Raw genomic sequence first — 18208 nt, forward strand, 5'->3', positions numbered from 1 at the left:
CCAAGGAGAAATACTTAATTCTCTGTAACAATAGGAAGGGCTCATACCCATCTCAGCACCTTTAATGGACATTGGTCCCTTAGCTACTCTGCTATTAGAAAGCTGGGTTGGGAGATGGTAATATTCATGCTGGCGTGTCCTCTTACATGGTCCCCCATATCACAGCAGGACACAGGCCCACAAATGACCTGCACACAGGGGAAGGAAGAAAAATAAAATCCCACAAATCTGTAGACCTGAGAATTTGTGGAAGTTAATGATGGAAGCGTAAGTGGGGTAAAGGTTGAAGAATGAGAGAAGGGAAGGAAGGTCAGGGACAAAAATGAGAAGTAGGGGCCCGGCGCGGTGGCTCACGCCTGTAATCCTAGCACTCTGGGAGGCTGAGGTGGGCGGATTGCTCGAGGTCAGGAGTTCGAAACCAGCCTGGGCAAGAGCAAGACACCATCTCTACTATAAAGAGAAAGAAATTAATTGGACAACTAATATATATAGAAAAAATTAGCTGAGCATGGTGGCGCATGCCTGTAGTCCCAGCTATTCGGGAGGTTGAGGCAGTAGGATTGCTTGAGCCCACGAGTTTGAGGTTGCTGTGAGCTAGGCTGACGCCATGGCACTCACTCTAGCCCGGGCAACAAAGTGAGACTCTGTCTCAAAAAAATTAGAAGCAGCGTACCAGCCACTCCCTGGGCTGTTGGGAGCCCTCCTCATCTCTGGCCCAGCCCCAACCCAGTGGAATCTCTAATAGAAAAGCAGCCAGGGGCCCAGCCCTTCCCAGAGGACAGAATTCTGTGACAGTCCTTTCAGAGGCCAAATCTTACCTGGAATACTTTGTCCCTTTTATCTAACGCAATGAGTGAGACTCAACACAGGCTGAAAAAGGCCACATAACCTATCCCCTAGCAGCTACACTGGAAACATTGGAGTTCTGCAAATGACACCTGCCATGGCCTCAGCCACATGCCTGGCCCTGTGATGCTGAGGGGCAGGCATACTCTAAACCTCTGCCAGAACTTTCTAGTAAACACTGAACAGAGTGTGCTTCACCACACCTTGGTGTAATGTTGGCAGAGGGTACAGGTGAGAACCACTGACCTACAGGTTAGTTGCAAGGCAAATTCTACCTTAGGTGCTGGTCTCTCAAACAACAGACCTACTATGTGCTAGGCAACGCAGTGGGCACATAAAGTTCATAGAGATTCCCCACCCTCAGGACGAGAACAATCAAATTGTGAAGGAAATACAAGGTATAAGCACTCTGGGAGGCCGAGGCGGGAGGATTGCTTGAGGTCAGGAGTTGGAAACCAGCCTGAGCAAGAGCGAGACCCCGTCTCTACTATAAATAGAAGGAAATTAATTGGCCAACTAATATATATAGAAAAAATTAGCCGGGCATGGTGGCACATGCCCGTAGTCCCAGCTACTCGGGAGGCTGAGGCAGGAGGATTGCTTGAGCCCAGGAGTTTGAGGTTGCTGTGAGCTAGGCTGACGCCACGGCACTCACTCTAGCCTGGACAACAAAGTGAGACTCTGTCTCAAAAAAAAAAAAAGAAAGAAAGAAATACAAGACATACATGTAAACGCAGAATAGTAACAACACAAGAATAGTAACAACACAAGACATGGTTGCTAAATCATGGCAGATCAATGGTATAGACAAGGGTCGCAAACGCAATTGTCTATAGGGGCCAGATGGGTAGCACAGGTGCCTGAATCATGCTGGGAAGCACGCAGTGTCCGAGAGGTGGCCCCCACTCCTCAGTGCCAGACCAATGTTGCCTTGTGGGAAAACAGACTCACTGTCACCAGATGTTCTGAATTTTCAAGAGAAGCCAGAAGTCAGGATTGTTATGTTAAAGTGTCTGGTTTTTAAATGATGGCAACTAATTAAAAAAAGATTTTTTTTAATACGATATGGCTGTTTGCGACTTCTGGTGTAGACCATAAATGCTAGTGCAATTCACGAGACAAAGCATTCACTGTTGGCTTCAGTTGTCAGAGAAGGCTTCTCAAAGGAAGTGAGCTTGGAAGGGGTCTCATAAGATGGATAGGAATTAAATAGGCTGAGTAAATACATGTGGAAGGCAACAGGCTGAGAAAAGACCAGTGATCATAAGTCTGGGAATTTACATCTTATCCCAAGCTCATGCATAGGTGGTGAGAGCATGGAGCAGAGTAGGCCAGAGGGAATGGAGTGGAAGGCAGAGCAAAGAGCAAAATGGACAGAACCCAGCAATTGGGTAGTAGAGAGGAAAGAGAAGAAGGATCCAAGGTTTCTGACCAGATTGTTTGGAGAAAGGTGGTATCAGGGAGATAAGGAGGGAGAAAGGGACAGCCAGTGTGGAGGGAGAATCGATTTGGATTTTGAGATCCACAGAGTTTAAGGTGTGAGCCGGTTATTAAAGGGAACTGCTGCTCAGGAGGCTGCGAGGATTAAGATGCAGGAGAGAAGCAAAGCTGTCAAAGTGAGGGACTTCCAGGGAAAAGAGAGCGAGTAGGGGAGGAAGGAGGAGAAGACAGGAGCAAGGACTGGACCTCAGAAAAGGCTGACTTCTTGGGTGGGGACAGAAATGAAGGAATACAGAGTCCTAACAATGAAAGAAGATAATCACATGAAATGAAAAAAATTGTAACCAGGAAGAAATGGTCCATGGTGGCTGGTTCTTAGGAATTGCAGTGTGTGTGTGTGTGTGTGTGTGTGTCTGTTTTTTAAATAGCAGGGCAACTGGGGGTAGAAATCAAATTGCAGAGGTTAAGGAGTGGGAAGGTGGTAAGAAAATATGGCAGCAGGTGGAAAGGAGGAGCCTACCAAAAAAAATGAAGGAGAATAAGATTAAATGGGGTACCATGTTCAGGGCAGAGAAGTACTGCATAACCACCAGCTGACCTTGAATATGAGGCCAGAGTCTACAAGGGCATGGGGGGAAGTGGAGGAAGGTCACACATTTTTTCTATAGCGAGGACACGCTGAGTCCTGAAAACAGAAGACAACAAAGGAGGAGGAGACAGGTCTAAGGCAGGAGGTAGGTGGGAGGACAGGCAGAGGTGGGAGGGGTTAATCCCAGCTTGGTGAAGGACCTCAGCAGGAAGGCTGGATCACACTGCCTTCACTGGCTGTTTTCTCCATGCTCCAGCTCTCCTCGTTCCATCCTAAACTCTTCTCTTGTCCCCCCCTACTCCTTATAACTTCCTGGTATATTTCTCTAGGGAAAATAGCCTTGGCGAAAAAACAAGAATGGGAGTTTTATAAAAAGGACTGTTCCAGAAATCCAATCTTCTCATTTTTGTGCTTGGAGAGTTGGAGTCAACTCTTCCAAATAAGACCTTAAGCCACTCAAAGGCTAAAATGATGATGTGTCTACTATCTAGTCCCATGCAGGGCCCAGCCCACAGTAGGTATCTCATAAATACATGTTCTTGGTGCTCTGAACTTGCCCAGCAAGTCTGTCCCTGGGAAGGCGGGACACTGCCCAGTGTCCTTGTTCTTTGCACCCTGACCAAATGCCATGCTCCGGGAACTAGGAAATGGGACCATTTAGGAAAGCAAGGGCAATGGCAGAGGAAATCAAACATGCTATACCCGAGATTGCTGAAGACCTCACCAAGGGGTCATTCAAGATATGGAATTTTCTAATTTCATAATCCAAAACCTTTCAGGCACAAAGCCAGAATCTGTTAGGACTTCCTGAAACTTTGGGGGGAAGACGTGGCATTCTTTAGGGTCCTAGTGTGTGCACATCCACAACACTCTCTACCCACACACTTGCCCACTCTCACATCGCATAGTCATCACACTCAGCACCTGGCCTGATCCCTCTCCGCTCAAGACCAGTGATTCTGCAGGGCAAGCCTAAGCTCCAAATGTCAGGTCTATTCCACAAACAGAACAGCATAACAGATCCAATGACGGCCAAGAAATTTCTGCCTCAACAACTTGTGCTCATCTCTGCTGGTACATCAGAGAGAAGGGGCATCAAAAGCCTTAGGGAGGAAAAAAAAGTTTTAGATGTCTACCTTAAAACATCAAGGGAAAGCCCAGTCCACTTATAACTTGTGGGTAAAATCTACAATGTGATTGAATATGGCAAGCAAAATATTAATGGGAATAAGAATAAGAGCCTTGTGTAAAGACAAAGAAGGGGCCCGAAAGAAATGGTCATGATCTTATGATTCAATCACACCTGTTAAGTGACTGATGATGTATCAAGTACTGGCTTGTAAAATGCTCTTTTGGAAAGTCCAAAATATTTTCCCTAGAATGGATGTTCTTGAAGTCACAGGGCCAGAACTAAGCCTTACAGAACAAATAACTGATTTGGAAAAAGGTAATTAGATGCTAGACTTTTTCGAGTCTATTGAAGACATCAAAATATACAGGCACTCCCCAAGGGGTCAGCTTTCTCTTCAACTGAAGGTTTCAAAGAATTGCAACTGCTTCATTAGTATGTTAATTTGGGTTTAGAAGAAATTAGAGAATGCAGCAAGAAAGATGAAATTATGCTGGGAAAAAGTACCCTCCTAGGCAGAGAAGCTTTATCCAGAGGAAACGCATGCAGAGGAGTCAGGCTGAAGAAGAACCCAGGCAGAAGTGGCAGAGGCAAGGAGGAGGCATCAGCCGCACGCAGGTTACGTTACCTTGATGGGCTCGCATTTCGGGAAGGGCCTTTTCTAAGACTGCTAATGCTTTTCTATGGTAATCTGCTTGGGCTTCTAATAACTGAGAACAGACCCACATTCAAAAACAAAAGTAATGTTAGCATCGGATGGACACACACACAGTGGCTGAGCAAAACTAAAAATGAAATCTTTTGCAAAAAAAGCTAAAATGACTCAATTTTTACAATGCTTTAACATTCTCTCGAGGAAAGGTGCTTACCGTAATAAAAAATTTGCCATATTCCCCTTCTTTGGCCATGAAGTTGTACATGTCTGCTGCAAGTTGATCCTGGGTAAGTGGAAGAGAAGATATATTATTGAAGAAAAAAGAGATGAAAGAAAATGGCATCTGAGAGTAATCTCCATGAGCTCTTAGATCAAAAAGTGATGGAAACAGCCACAGATTAAACATCCATCAACTGACTGGTACAACTATACACTGGAGCAACAAAAAGAATGAGGAAGCTTATCATGAGATTGGCATGGAAGATCTCTAAGACATATTGTTAATGTACCTTATTAAGAAGCAAAGTACAGAGCATTACATGGTATGTTACCATCTGGTTACAAAAAAGGGAAAAAGAAAAATGTCATATTTTTATTACTGTATATGTATAAAAACATGTCTGGAAGACAAAACAAGAAATTAGTAATAGTGGTTACCTCTTGGGATCAGTGAAAATTAGGCAGAAAGAAGACAAGAATAGGCCGGGCGTGGTGGCTCACGCCTGTAATCCTAGCTCTCTGGGAGGCCGAGGCAAGCGGATTGCTCAAGGTCAGGAGTTCGAAACCAGCCTGAGCAAGAGCGAGACCCTGTCTCTACTATAAATAGAAAGAAATTAATTGGCCAACTAACATATATATATATATATAAAAAAAAATTAGCCGGGCATGGTGGCACATGCCTGTAGTCCCAGCTACTCAGGAGGCTGAGGCAGGAGGATTGCTTGAGCCCAGGAGTTTGAGGTTGCTGTGAGCTAGGCTGACGCCACGGCACTCACTCTAGCCTGGGCAACAAAGTGAGACTCTGTCTCAAAAACAAACAAACAAACAAAAAAAGAAGACAAGGATAGAAGAAAGACTTCGCTGTATACTGTCTTATACTTTTTAATATTTGAACTAATGTAAATGAATTACATAAAAATTAAATTTTTAGGCCGGGCGCTGTGGCTCACGCCTGTAATCCTAGCTCTTGGGAGGCTGAGGCGGGCGGATTGCTCAAGGTCAGGAGTTCAAAACCAGCCTGAGCGAGACCCCGTCTCTACTATAAATAGAAAGAAATTAATTGGCCAACTGATATATATAAAAAAAAAAAATTAGCCGGGCATGGTGGCGCATGCCTGTAGTCCCAGCTACCCGGGAGGCTGAGGCAGAAGGATCACTCGAGCCCAGGAGTTTGAGGTTGCTGTGAGCTAGGCTGACGCCACGGCACTCACTCTAGCCTGGGCAACAAAGCGAGACTCTGTCTCAAAAAAAAAAAAAAAAAAAAAAATTAAATTTTTAAAAAGTGACCGATTAGGCAATTGGATATATATTTTCAATCTTCTACGAATAGGAATTATACATATATCTATATGGAGAGAGATAGAGAGTGAAATCCATATATTTTGGAAAAAATGTGTATATGGTTATGTACTACATTTTGTTTTTGGCATTAAGGTGCACAAATTAATATGAAGGCTCTCCCATTTGTTATAAAAACCTGGAAATGCTAGTTAGGAGTAACAGACATTCTTTTAGAATAACTAAGAGACCAACAGAGTAAATTCTCTGATCTCCCCACTTCCACCACTCATATGTACAAACACACACACATACATAAAAAAAAAGGGGGGAGAAAGAAGAAAAAGCTTAAAAAATAAAAAAAAAAAAAGAAACAGACAAACAAAAAGCCAGAATGCTAAGCATGAATGGAAGCTGGGGATAACCTGGTGTGGATCTGGGACAATCTTGGTGGCCACGGTGTCTAGCAGTCATGTGGGATCAGAAAATGAAGGACAGAAAACGAAGCTTTGGGCCTGGTGAAGTGAGGAATAAGTACACACATGTCATGCATGAAGATAAGATGCCTGAAGAACTATACCCTCAATGAAAGAATAGAACAAATTCACTCATCATCACATGGAAATAATAAGGAAGTGTGTCTGTTTTAGATTGGGCTGTGCATCTGAGAAAGAAAAACACGTCCATGGGATTTCATAAATACAGATCTGCTTTCATGAGGGTTTCAAGTTTGAATTTACTATTTATGTGGTCCAGGAAACCCCAAACTGAGAAAGTTTCATTAAAATGGACCTTGACTGGTGATACTCTCTGGATTAAGACTCACTCTCAATCTCAATCCCCAGGAGTCCCACAGACAAAGCCCCTTTTAAAATGAACTCACAATACAAAATTATGAGACAAATGAGGGAACAATCCACCATAAGCAAATTCCTATCATTCTCATAGAAAACTTCAGAAAATACCGATATAAGCATATTCAAAAGGATTAAAGACATTTAAAAAAAAAGAACACTAGAAAAGAATAATGTACTATCAAAAAATGCAAATTTAAAGAATCAGAACTTTATTTTATTTTATTTTTTAGAGACAGAGTCTCACTTTGTTGCCCAGGCTAGAGTGGGTGCCATGGCGTTAGCCTAGGTCACAGCAACCTCAAACTCCTGGGCTCAAGCAATCCTTCTGCTTCAGCCTCCCGAGTAGCTGGGACTATAGGCATGCACCACCATGCCCGGCTGATTTTTTGTATATATATTTTTAGTTGGTCAATTAATTTCTTTCTATTTTTGGTAGAGACGGGTCTCGCTCAGGCTGGTTTCAAACTCCTGACCTCGAGCAATCCGCCCGCCTCGGCCTCCCACAGTGCTAGCATTACAGGCGTGAGCCACCGTGCCCGGCCAAGAATTAGAACTTTAGAAATGAAAAATATACTCAGTGAAATGCAAAACTCAATGATAGTCAATTAAATAGCAATAAGACATAGCTAAAGAGAAAATCAAGGAAACAGAACTTAGATCTAAGGAAATTAGCCAGGAGCAAGCATAAAGAGAAAAGGATGCAGATGTTTTCTTTAGTTTTCGCCATTTGAAATACTGACAAGTGTGGAAATTGCAAGAGGGGACATCAGCCCATGATGCACCAACCAGACTTCCTGAATGTGTACAATAAGTAACCAATAACCAAGATGTAGGTTAGACCTGATATGAAGAAGAGTGCTAGGAAATTGACACTACAACTATTCTGAACACAAATAAGCCAGTGTGACACTAGTTTATTAGAAGTACTTACCTGACTATCATCTTTTTAAACATAAAAGCTTTTTAAAACAATGCCATGACTTTGTGAGTTTAGTTTTAATTTCTACCACTATACTATATGAAATAAGTCATTTTTCTGCAGGTAACTAATCAAAGTTTGCTATTTTGAAAAGTGAAGAATAGCATGACCTGAAAAAACTAAAATGTAACAGTTCTAACACTATCTAGTAAGAAATAAAGATACCATTTTTGGAAAATGATGAATAATAAGAAGGAGAAGTCTAAATCAATCCTGAGACCCAACAAAGACCTATTTCTTTACTCTCTCAAATAATTTACCACTTCATATAAAATTTGGAATGAACACCTATCTATACAGATAGATGCATAGAGAATAAGATCACTTAATCATTTAATTAATCTAAAATTTTAATTATGAGATGAAAAGTTTTATTTCTCCCAAATTACAAACAAATTTTCCTAACAACATTAAAAAAAAATCCTTCCCTTCCCTATGGATATATGATGACCCATTACTGTATATTAAATCTTAAAATATAATAACATTCCAGTAAAGCTTATACTATTTCAATGATCTATTTTTGTGCCTATTATGCATTGGTTTAATTGCTATAACTTTGCATGTTTTAATATGGTTTTCTCTCCTTTTTTTCACTTTATCTTTAAGAAAGCTTAGACATTTTGTCAAGTTTTTAAAAATATTCTATTTGAATTTATTTAAAATGTTTTATTCTGATAACATAGTCTTGGAAAATAAAGAAGTTGAAAACAAAAACCACCTTTAATATCATTCAGAGCATTCTGCTTTCATCCACAATTTGCAAAAACCAAAAAAACTGATGCAAGGACACACTTATTAGGGAATTCTTGTACCTTGCACTGTTCTACTTTATTTCCAGCTTCATCCATCTCTTCCTTTAGGGTATCTATTTTTGATGGAAGCCCCTGAAAGTTGGTTCCTGAAGATTTGTGAGCTTGGTTCCACCTACAAAACAAAGGGATCGTCAGCATCTGAAAACTAGCTGTACATACTCAATCTTACAGAGTCAGGACCTAATGGAGAAAGATCCTTCCCCAAAACTGATTCTACCTGTGATAAGTATCAGTACCCAGGATGTCAACTTCTCTTGAGTTTATCCCTTAAGAATGGAAGCAGGCAAAAAGAGACATTAGCTTCCCACCATGACAGGACCCTCGTGCTGGGAGTAGTGGTCTGCTCTGAACATACAGACTACAATTTGTCCCACATAAATCCCACTGCTGGAAAGCAATCCACGGAACCCCTTTCCTGTAGTAGTCAATTATGAAATCTTTGCCATGAAACCCTGCTCTCCTGCCTCTTTCTTCTTCTTTTTTTTTTTTTTAAGAGGCAGGGTCTTGCTCTGTTTCCTGGGCTAGAGTGCAATGGTGTCATCATGGCTCACTGCAACCTCAAACTCCTAGGCTCAAGCAATCCTCCCTCCTCAGCCTCCTGAGTAGCTGGGACTACAGACACAAACCACCACGCCTGACCTATTTTTAAATTTTTTTGTAGAGATGGGATCTAACTATATTGCCCAAGCTGGTCAAGCACTCCTGGCCTCAAGTGATCCTCCTTCCTCAGCCTCCCAAAGCACTGGGATTACAGGCATGAACCACTGCTCCTGGCTCTCCATTTCCTGCTTTGATCTGAACTGTTCCCTGTGCTCTAGGAGTAAGCTCCTGCTCCTGAGGACTCCTTATAGTTCTTCCTGTCATCTGTGACCTGTGATTACTGTGTTTCCCTGAAAATAAGACCTACCCATAAAACAAGCCCTAGCAGGATTTCTAAGCATTTGTGCAATAGAAGCCCTACCCCGAAAATAAGACCTAGTGATGGGCATGGCTATGCAGCGTATCTGCACAACCCATGCATTTGGTTGTGTAGTAGTAAAAAGATGAGCAGCCTTCTCATCTGCCCTACCATGATAACTACTAGCCCAGAGGTGACCGGAAAGGTGTGGGCAGCCTCACCAACAAGGTTGGCTCCCCCTATCAGGTCCCAGCCATCTTGTGCAGCTGCAAGCTGAGGCTTTTGAGGGGAAAATAACACATCCCCTGAAAATAAGCCCTAGGGTGTCTTCTTGAGGAAAAATAAATATAAGACCCTGTCTTATTTTCAGGGAAACACGGTACTTTCAGCAAGCAAAAGTCAGAACTTCAATAATGTAGTTATTAATCAATAGCTATGAAAACATTTTTTAAAAAGAATTAAATTATTGTAATAATAGAGGGATAGGTAAGGAATAATAATTTAAAACAATTTTTTTTAGTTTTCAAATGTGCTTTGACCTTCTGTTTGAATAGGGATATGTCTGATATTGTGGAAAGTTCTAACACTCCAGATTTAAATACAGATATTATATAGATACAGCATGAAAACCCATGTCACCAACTTATCAAACTTCCCAGACTACTGCATTGTCCCCAAAATGCTCTGCCCACTTTATGTTCCTGATGTGACACACTCCTCCATAGAAAGGGGGTCTGCAGAAGCAAAACGGGAGATAATATGTTGTGGACAGAGTACGGACTCTGGAGTCTGACTTGCTCAAGTTGGAAGCTCAGCTCTGTCTTAGTTGTGTGATGTAGCTAATGACTTAACCTCTCTGTGCCTCAGTTGCCTCATCTATAAAAATAAGATAAACACCATCTGCCTAACAGAACTGTCATAAGGAGTAAAGGAGAGAACAAATATATATGTTATATGCTTGTGTATTTAAATATCTGGCATATAATGGAGTCTTAATGTTAATTATTATCATTGTCCTCCAAGGAAAAACCACAAGAATAAGTAAAAGTAAAGAAGAAACATTCAACTGTTTCAGTTTCTCCAGTACCTACTTGAACATGACCATGAATGCAAGATCAAGAATCAGTGTTGAAATCCTCAATGGGACATATGTACTAAAGATGTAAAATTCCTGGCAGATAAACATCTATAATCTTGCTCTACCAACTCCAAAGAGGGAGCATTCATGGGCTTGTTTAACCATTCTTTCTTCTCTTAAGCAAAAATGTGCCTCGGTGGCCTGCACTCCCTGACACACAGGATTGTAATCATACACGCACACAAGACAAGGAGACGATGGACTTTGCTGACAGAATCCTAGCGCTGCTGTTTATTCTCTAGAAGGCATGAGGCAAGTCATCCAGATAATATATGCAGGTCCCTCCCTCAAAACAAGTCTCCTCTCCAAAGTAGGGGATGTTATATTAATCCCTACCCCTTGTTCCCTCCAATTCAAGTTGAGGGGCCCCTGCATTTAGTATCCAGCACAAAGGTGATATATGCTAAGTACTCAATTGATTTCTGTTGAAAACACAGATGGACAAGTGAACTGGTGGAGGGGGGTGGGGAATCAAATGAGCAGACATCTAATGAACGTAGCTCGATACCTGGCATGTGGCAAGTGTCCAGTAAGTGACACTTAATGCTACTCGATAATGACACTATTAGAGTTCTCACCATGCGTGAATTCCTAGATGTACCTTTTTATCACCCCAACATTTCTTAAATCAGGACACATCTTAACAATTCATTTGTACATTTAATGGTCTGGTGTTTCTTTATTTCCCAAATAACCTGATATTAGATCAGTGATGCATGTAATACTCAACAGAATCTTAGAAACAAGGAAATGCAGCCACTTTCTAAATCTGTAATAAAAGCATCTGATACCAAAGAATTTAATGAATGACAGCTGTATCCCTGCATATTTGTCAAACAGAGATGTCATATCTTCTTCACAGGACTGCAATGAGGATTAAAAGAGCCGAGAAAGCAGGGGTCAGCCAAGCCATCTGTTTTTGTAAATAAAGTTTTATTAGAACATGGCCATGCTCATTCATTTATGCATTGTCCATGGCTGTTTTTATGCTACAACAGCAGAGGTAAGTAGTTACAACAGGGACCATCTGGGTTATAAAGCTGAAAAGATTTACTACTTAGGCCTTTATAGAAGAAGTTTGTCAACCCCTGCGAAGTAGGAAAAAGGACAGGGGCTGGTGGTGGCTACTTCCCTCTTCCTGTAAATCGCTGATAACCTCTATTGGGGACAGAGCTGAGGCAGCAGTCCTGCCCAGAATTACTACACACTCCATTGCTGATATCAACCCCCAAGTCAGCAGCCCTCCGGATTTGGTTACTTCGGTTTATATGAGTTCTTCCCTTGTGAGCGTAGCATTTCTTGGTTGTGAAGGTATTATAAGCACACAGGGTTTGTGACAGGGCGGGACCCTCAGGAGCTGTTAGGGTCAGAGGTCTGTTTATTCCTACACTCCAGTATCCCAAGAGCTATGCTCTTAGAACTGTCTGGCACCATCCCCTCTCTCATTAAAAACATCTACTTAGACCAGGCGCAGTGGCTCACGCCTATAATCCTAGCACTCTGGGAGGCAGAGGCAGGCGGGATCACTCTAGGTCAGGAGTCCGAAACCAGCCTGAGCAAGAGTGAGACTCCATCTCTACTAAAAATAGAAAGAAATTAATTGGCTAACTAAAAATATAGAGAAAAAATTAGCTGGGCAAGGTGGTGCATGCCTGTAGTCCCTGCTACTCGGGAGGCTGAGGCAGAAGGATCATTTGAGCCCAGGAGTTGAGGTTGCTGTGAGCTAGGCTGACGCCACGGCTCTCTAGCCTGGGCAATAGAGTGAGACTCTGTCTCTCTCAAAAAAAAAAACCACCTACTTATTTTTTTGTTTCCCTTCACTATTGTGTCACTGAAAACAGGATGTTCTAACAACACCCCCACTGTCACGTTTGGGAGATTGAGGCCTACACGAGGTGCTTGCAGGCTGTGGACTTGGTCTGTGGCTCAAGTGCATGAACTGGTGACAACTTCCACTTTGTCCATTCAGTGGCCTTTCTCTTGTCCGTCGTGGGAATGGAGATGGATGCTGGAGATGTGACATGATATTGTGTTATTGTTATTTTTACAGCTTTCCCTTACCTCGCTCTGACCGAATCCCAGTCTAACACCAACTTCGCGAGCTGCTTCCTCTGTTTCTGGATGTTTGGAATCTCTACCTAAAAGGAAGAACACACCAAATGGGATGCGCTTCAGGGTTTTTAGCTTAACATTTAAAAGTGCAATATTTATTTACAAATGTTTTTCTCTTAGGCAAAGGATTTTGTATCTTCAATATATTCCCAAAAAGAAGTGTATGATTAAAGTCAGTGACTGTTGTTAAAATGTTAGACACAAGTGAACCAACTGCCACCCAGCCCACACCTTTTTCTGCTCTTCTCCGCTGTGCAGCGCGAGCACCCACCTCTGCGATGCTGTACAGAGGGTCCACGATCTCCTTCTCAACAAGGACTTCATGCTGAGAGAGCTCGAGAGCCAGCTGATTCTCAGCATCTCCACAGGTCTCCAGCATCTTCCTTTAAAAACAAGATACCCCACCAACAACACATGCTCATTAGACAAGGTACAGAATTATCACGGTGATGTGGTTTTGCTTACTCTGATGGAAGCACATTAGGTCGCTGCCTAAAATGTGAATCCACAGATACGTGCTTTAAAATGAAAATGACTCTCTCAGGCATGTACTTCGTGTGTAGGGGGTGGGGCAGGCAGATGCGTGTGAATGGCAAGGTCACAACTTACTTAAGAATTAGGTTCTCAAGTCAGGTGAAAACCAAGAGTTCTCAAAATACACTCAAAATCTTTTAAATCAGACATAAAGTGTGTTGTATGTTGTCTCATGTCTGTTAGTGAGTTTGGCATCGGCAGTGTTTCCTTGCTACCATGCAGATGAGGTAGCTGGCTAACACTTAAGGGCCATGTTACATGAACATCCCATTTCCTTTTCATCTTCCTGTGAATATATGGCTTATGTCATGCAAAGTGCACATGCAAGAGATGCAACTCCACTGTCTCTGTTCCTCCTTCCCTAGTTTCCTTCCCACTCTGCCCTGCTAGCTCTCTCTGGGGTCTTTTGACACCAGAAAAGTGTATGGCACTGGTGTGAGGGGGCCATGGTGTCATAGCTAAGTGTATGCTCTCTGGTGCCAAGCTGCCTGAGTTCGAATACAGACTTTGCTATTTCCCAGCTGTGTGGTCTCGGGCAATTTCCTTACCCTCTCTGTTTGTCAACTTCTTCATCTGTAAAATGGGAACACTGATATTACCTACCTCCTAGGTTGTCTGAGGATTAAATGTACACTTAGAACAGTGCTAGCACACAGCATCACTATGGTATGATGATAGTAACAGTAGCGTGAGGGAGTACAAACGTGGAAACACATCCAGGCTGGAGGGAATGGAGATGCCAGCAAGAAGGCAAGTGCCACCCTCCTCCCAGGTCAGTGCCCCCAACATGGGAGCACAGACAGGACAAAGGAAAGATGAAGAATGGAAGGAAACCATGCTCCTTTAAAGGGCGAAGGGAGGATCAAAGACCCTAAGAAATGGTCTGAAAAGTATAAAGGGCATGCCCAGCTGGGAAGCAAGCCACATGTGACAGCAGGAGAGAGGAGACAGGATTAGCAAGTAAAAAAAGGCATAAACCTTCCCTCTTACAATGAAAGCCACTTTATTATTTTTTTAATATTGCTTAAATAATGTCAATTATTAAAAAAATCCAAGTAATTCTGAAAATATACTCTTTTGAGATAACTATCATGGACATATTGGTGACCATCCTTAAAGGAAGTGACTCTTAAGGATTGAGAGGGACTGGTCAGAGTTTATATGTCTGAGTCAACACCTGGAACAGGGAAGGGCTCAAGTTGTTTATATCTAAGCTTAGAAGAATAAATATTGACCCTGTCAGTTACTTTTGTTAGCAGCCCATTCTGCCTTCCAACTCCAACCTGGCTCCTACGAAAAAAGCAAGATTCTCCAGCAACCCAGTAGCCTTGACCCCACTCCCTCCCACAGAATCTGAGCCATTCTCCCGGCAGATGAGCCATACTGTCATTCTCACAGTCCCTCTGGTCACAGGTGGCTGCCATGTACTCAGCCCACCCACCTCCATCAAGTCACAGGGTGCCCTTCTAGAAGCAGCCAACTCTTACCCCAGCAGAGACTCTTCCAGCTGAGTTGAGGCTTCTTGCAGATTCTGAGCGAGAGCTGTCAGAGGGAGTTTTTTCTGGAAGGCAGAAGACAGTGTTTTTGTTTTTTTCCCGTTATTATTTGATACCCATTTTCAATGATCTGCTTCAGATCATTATTATTCTTTGTACAGGTAAGAGACAGCCTGTCTGGGTTCAGGTTCTAGTCTCACAGGTATTAGTTGTATGACTTAATCTGTGTCTGCGGTTTGGGCTTCTGTTGACAAAAGGAGATATTCAACGTCAAATACCTAGTGCATGGTAAGCATTCAGGAAATGTTAGCTGCCATTACTGTTGTTGTTGCTGTTACTATTATTATTAATTAAGTGCATACTACGCTCTAGGCACTGGGACGTAAGACATGCACCTTGCTCTCCAAATGATTTTATCATGACAAGTAAACGCAATAAAGTGCTCAATTTCAAAAGCTTTTGCTGGAACACTCATTCTTAAACTGACTCTTAATTTGGCTATAATTCTAAAATTTAGCATTCGTTAGATATCTAAAATTATCTAACTACATATCCAAAAAAATTTTCGATAATATTTTTAAGCACGAAGCCACTCATTTTCTTAACAGAGATTTGGTTTTCAGTTGGCAGTGACCATAGAATCACCTGATCTAATGTTCTAACCGTGTGATCAGGAAGTAAAGTGGCCTGGCTAGGCACCCCAGGAAGGGGCAGGAGAGCCAGACCTCAGTGCCGATGGCCTGAGCCCCAGTTCAGTGTCTTTTCACCACTGGCCAATGGCTTATCTCAGACAATGGAGAGAAGAGGCCTGGAAGTAACTAGCGGGTCAGTTACAACACTATAATCTGCTAACAGAAAATGTTTTCGATTCTGAGGCATTCCCTGTAATCTTGCCTTCCCAATAGAAAGGGCATTCATGTCAAAAATACGGGGTCCACCCCTGGCATGACACCTAACTTTTCTGCCTCTGAAGGGCTCCATCGGATACGCTTACCTATGGAATACCTCTGGAAGGCTCTATAAGAAACTGCTAATGGTGGTGGCTCTGGAGGGGGGATCAGGTGCCTGGGGAACAGGGCTGGGAGACATTTCACTTTATAATCTTTTGTATATTCTGAATTTTGACCATGTAAATATAAACCTATTCAAAATGATAAATTGAAATCTAAAAGTAAATGACAAAGATAATTGCCTATCTCCCCTCTCCCCAAATTACTTTCAAATACGTAAATAATGGGCTCCATCTGCCCCACAAGAACACCAGTTCCAGCTGCCACACTTCTGGATAAGGAAGACATGAGAATAACAGAGGATAATTCATACCTTTTAGTTATGCTGCCTTTCTAAAGAAGTTAATATAAGATAAATGCAATAATCAAGAGAAAGATATTTTGTACAATTCTGGAACTCTTATGAGTTTATGAAAAAACAACAACAACAACATAAAGAGAGAATCCATTTCAACAAGTATCATTCAAGATCCTAGTTCTAAATACCCTTGTGGTTTCCCTGCTCTGACTCCAAAGCCAAAACAATCCTGTTTCCCAATGTACATAAATAAGGAAATTCTGCTTCACACATGAGCTCATTAATGAAAATATTGTCTACTAACATTAAACTTTTCCATAGAGAGGGTTTCGTGTTTCCTAGAGGTGAACAACTTTTCTATCACCAGAGATGAATTTTAGAAGTTCAAAAGTCTCAATTTATAAAATGCATGCCAACCACACAAAAAGAAATAATTCTATCTAATCTAATAATCTAATCTAATCTGACCTACAACATAAGCCTCAGTGGAGGCTGGGCTGAGAAGGCCACCCACCCATCTTGCCTCTTCACATGTATGGGAACTTCTGGTGGGGCCTTTGGGAGGCTCCCCCTGTGTTTTTTAGAGCTCTAGAGACTTCTGTGATTTTGCCCATATTATATGATCTCTTGTAATCACTTATCTTCTCTCATCATTGTCATGGTGACTCCTCTTCCCCAGTGCAAAGTGTAGACATCCTCACAGCCCTGTCTTTGACACTTTTGTTGGAGGTTAGAAAAGGAAAGTGGAGGAATTAGGTTTTAAAAATGAGGGCTGAGTCCCTTTGCCCCAGTGCCTAGAACATTCCCATCACCTGCCACTATGTTTCCTCCTTTACAACTCAGGCACCATCTCCTCCAGGAAGCCTCATCTGGCTATGCACCACCTCCTTTGGTGCCCATTCTTGGTCCTCCCATAATACCCTGTGCATGTTTATTTAGCATGTTGTTTTATAATTACTCATTTGTATTTACCCCTCCCTCAGCAGGCTATGAATACTTAGATTTCATTCATTTTAATCTCTAGCACTTGTATATAGTAGGTGTTTGATAAAATATTTAATTTGTATTTTTAATGACTATATGTGACACTTGGGCTGTATCTCAAAGCAGACAATAGGAACAAGAAGCCATAACTGTGTGAAGGACAGTGACATATTTGGAAACTGGTGGGTACTATGTGGCTTTATACAGTGTGAATGAGAGGAAGCAGGACAATGAAGCTGATAAGGCAAAATGGGATCAGATTATAAAGGGTTTAAGGCATGATAAAGAACTTGGACTTTATCCTGGGCAACGGGAACCAGCCAGTGTCTGTCAAAAGAGGCACCACCAGAATTATAGGATACTTCCTTCTGTGGAACTATTGCACCATGCACTATAGAACATTTAGCATCCTGGTTCCCATCCTCCAAACGCCAATGGTTTCCCCTAGTCCTTATGACAACCAAAACTGTCTCTACACATTTCCAAATAAGCCCAGAGGTATAATTGTGGTCCCTGTTAAGAACCACCAAGCTAAGAATTTTTTTTTCTTTTCTTTTTTTTTGAGTCAGAGTCTCACTCTGTTGCCCTGGGTAGAATGCAGAGGCATCACTGTAGCTCACTGCAACCTCAATTTCTGGGCTCAAGCGATCCTCTTGCCTCAGACTCCTGAGTAGCTGGGATTATAAGTACATGCCACCACATCTGGCTAACTTTTCTATTTTCAGTAGAGATGGGGTCTTGGTCTTGCTTGGGCTATCCAAACTGCTAAGCTCAAGCAATCCTCCTGCCTCATCCTCCCATAGTGCTAGGATTACATGCGTGAGCCACTGTGTCTGGCCTAAGCCTTTTTTTTTTTTTTTGGCAGGAGGATAACAGGATTGATTTGTATTCCAGGAAATTGACTATGGTGATCAGGTTGAAGACAGACTGG

The 18208-nt window shown here is 42.2% G+C and overlaps 1 protein-coding gene across 4 annotated transcripts in view; it reads right to left on the reverse strand.

Moving 5' to 3' along the window:
• ARHGAP17 (Rho GTPase activating protein 17) overlaps positions 1-18208 on the reverse strand; it is an 80361-nt gene that overhangs the window by 29478 nt on the left and 32675 nt on the right. For all 4 annotated transcript variants that reach the window (XM_012780137.2, XM_012780134.2, XM_012780136.3 and 1 more), the window contains exons 4-9: positions 14977-15050; positions 13227-13338; positions 12905-12981; positions 8808-8919; positions 4874-4942; positions 4633-4714 (exon numbers count right to left, since the gene is read on the reverse strand). In XM_012780137.2, the coding sequence (XP_012635591.1) occupies positions 4633-4714; positions 4874-4942; positions 8808-8919; positions 12905-12981; positions 13227-13338; positions 14977-15050 (526 nt within the window). The remainder of the gene's footprint in view (positions 1-4632; positions 4715-4873; positions 4943-8807; positions 8920-12904; positions 12982-13226; positions 13339-14976; positions 15051-18208) is intronic.

This window comes from Microcebus murinus, chromosome 19, assembly GCF_040939455.1.
Source record: "Microcebus murinus isolate Inina chromosome 19, M.murinus_Inina_mat1.0, whole genome shotgun sequence".
NCBI lineage: Eukaryota > Metazoa > Chordata > Mammalia > Primates > Cheirogaleidae > Microcebus > Microcebus murinus.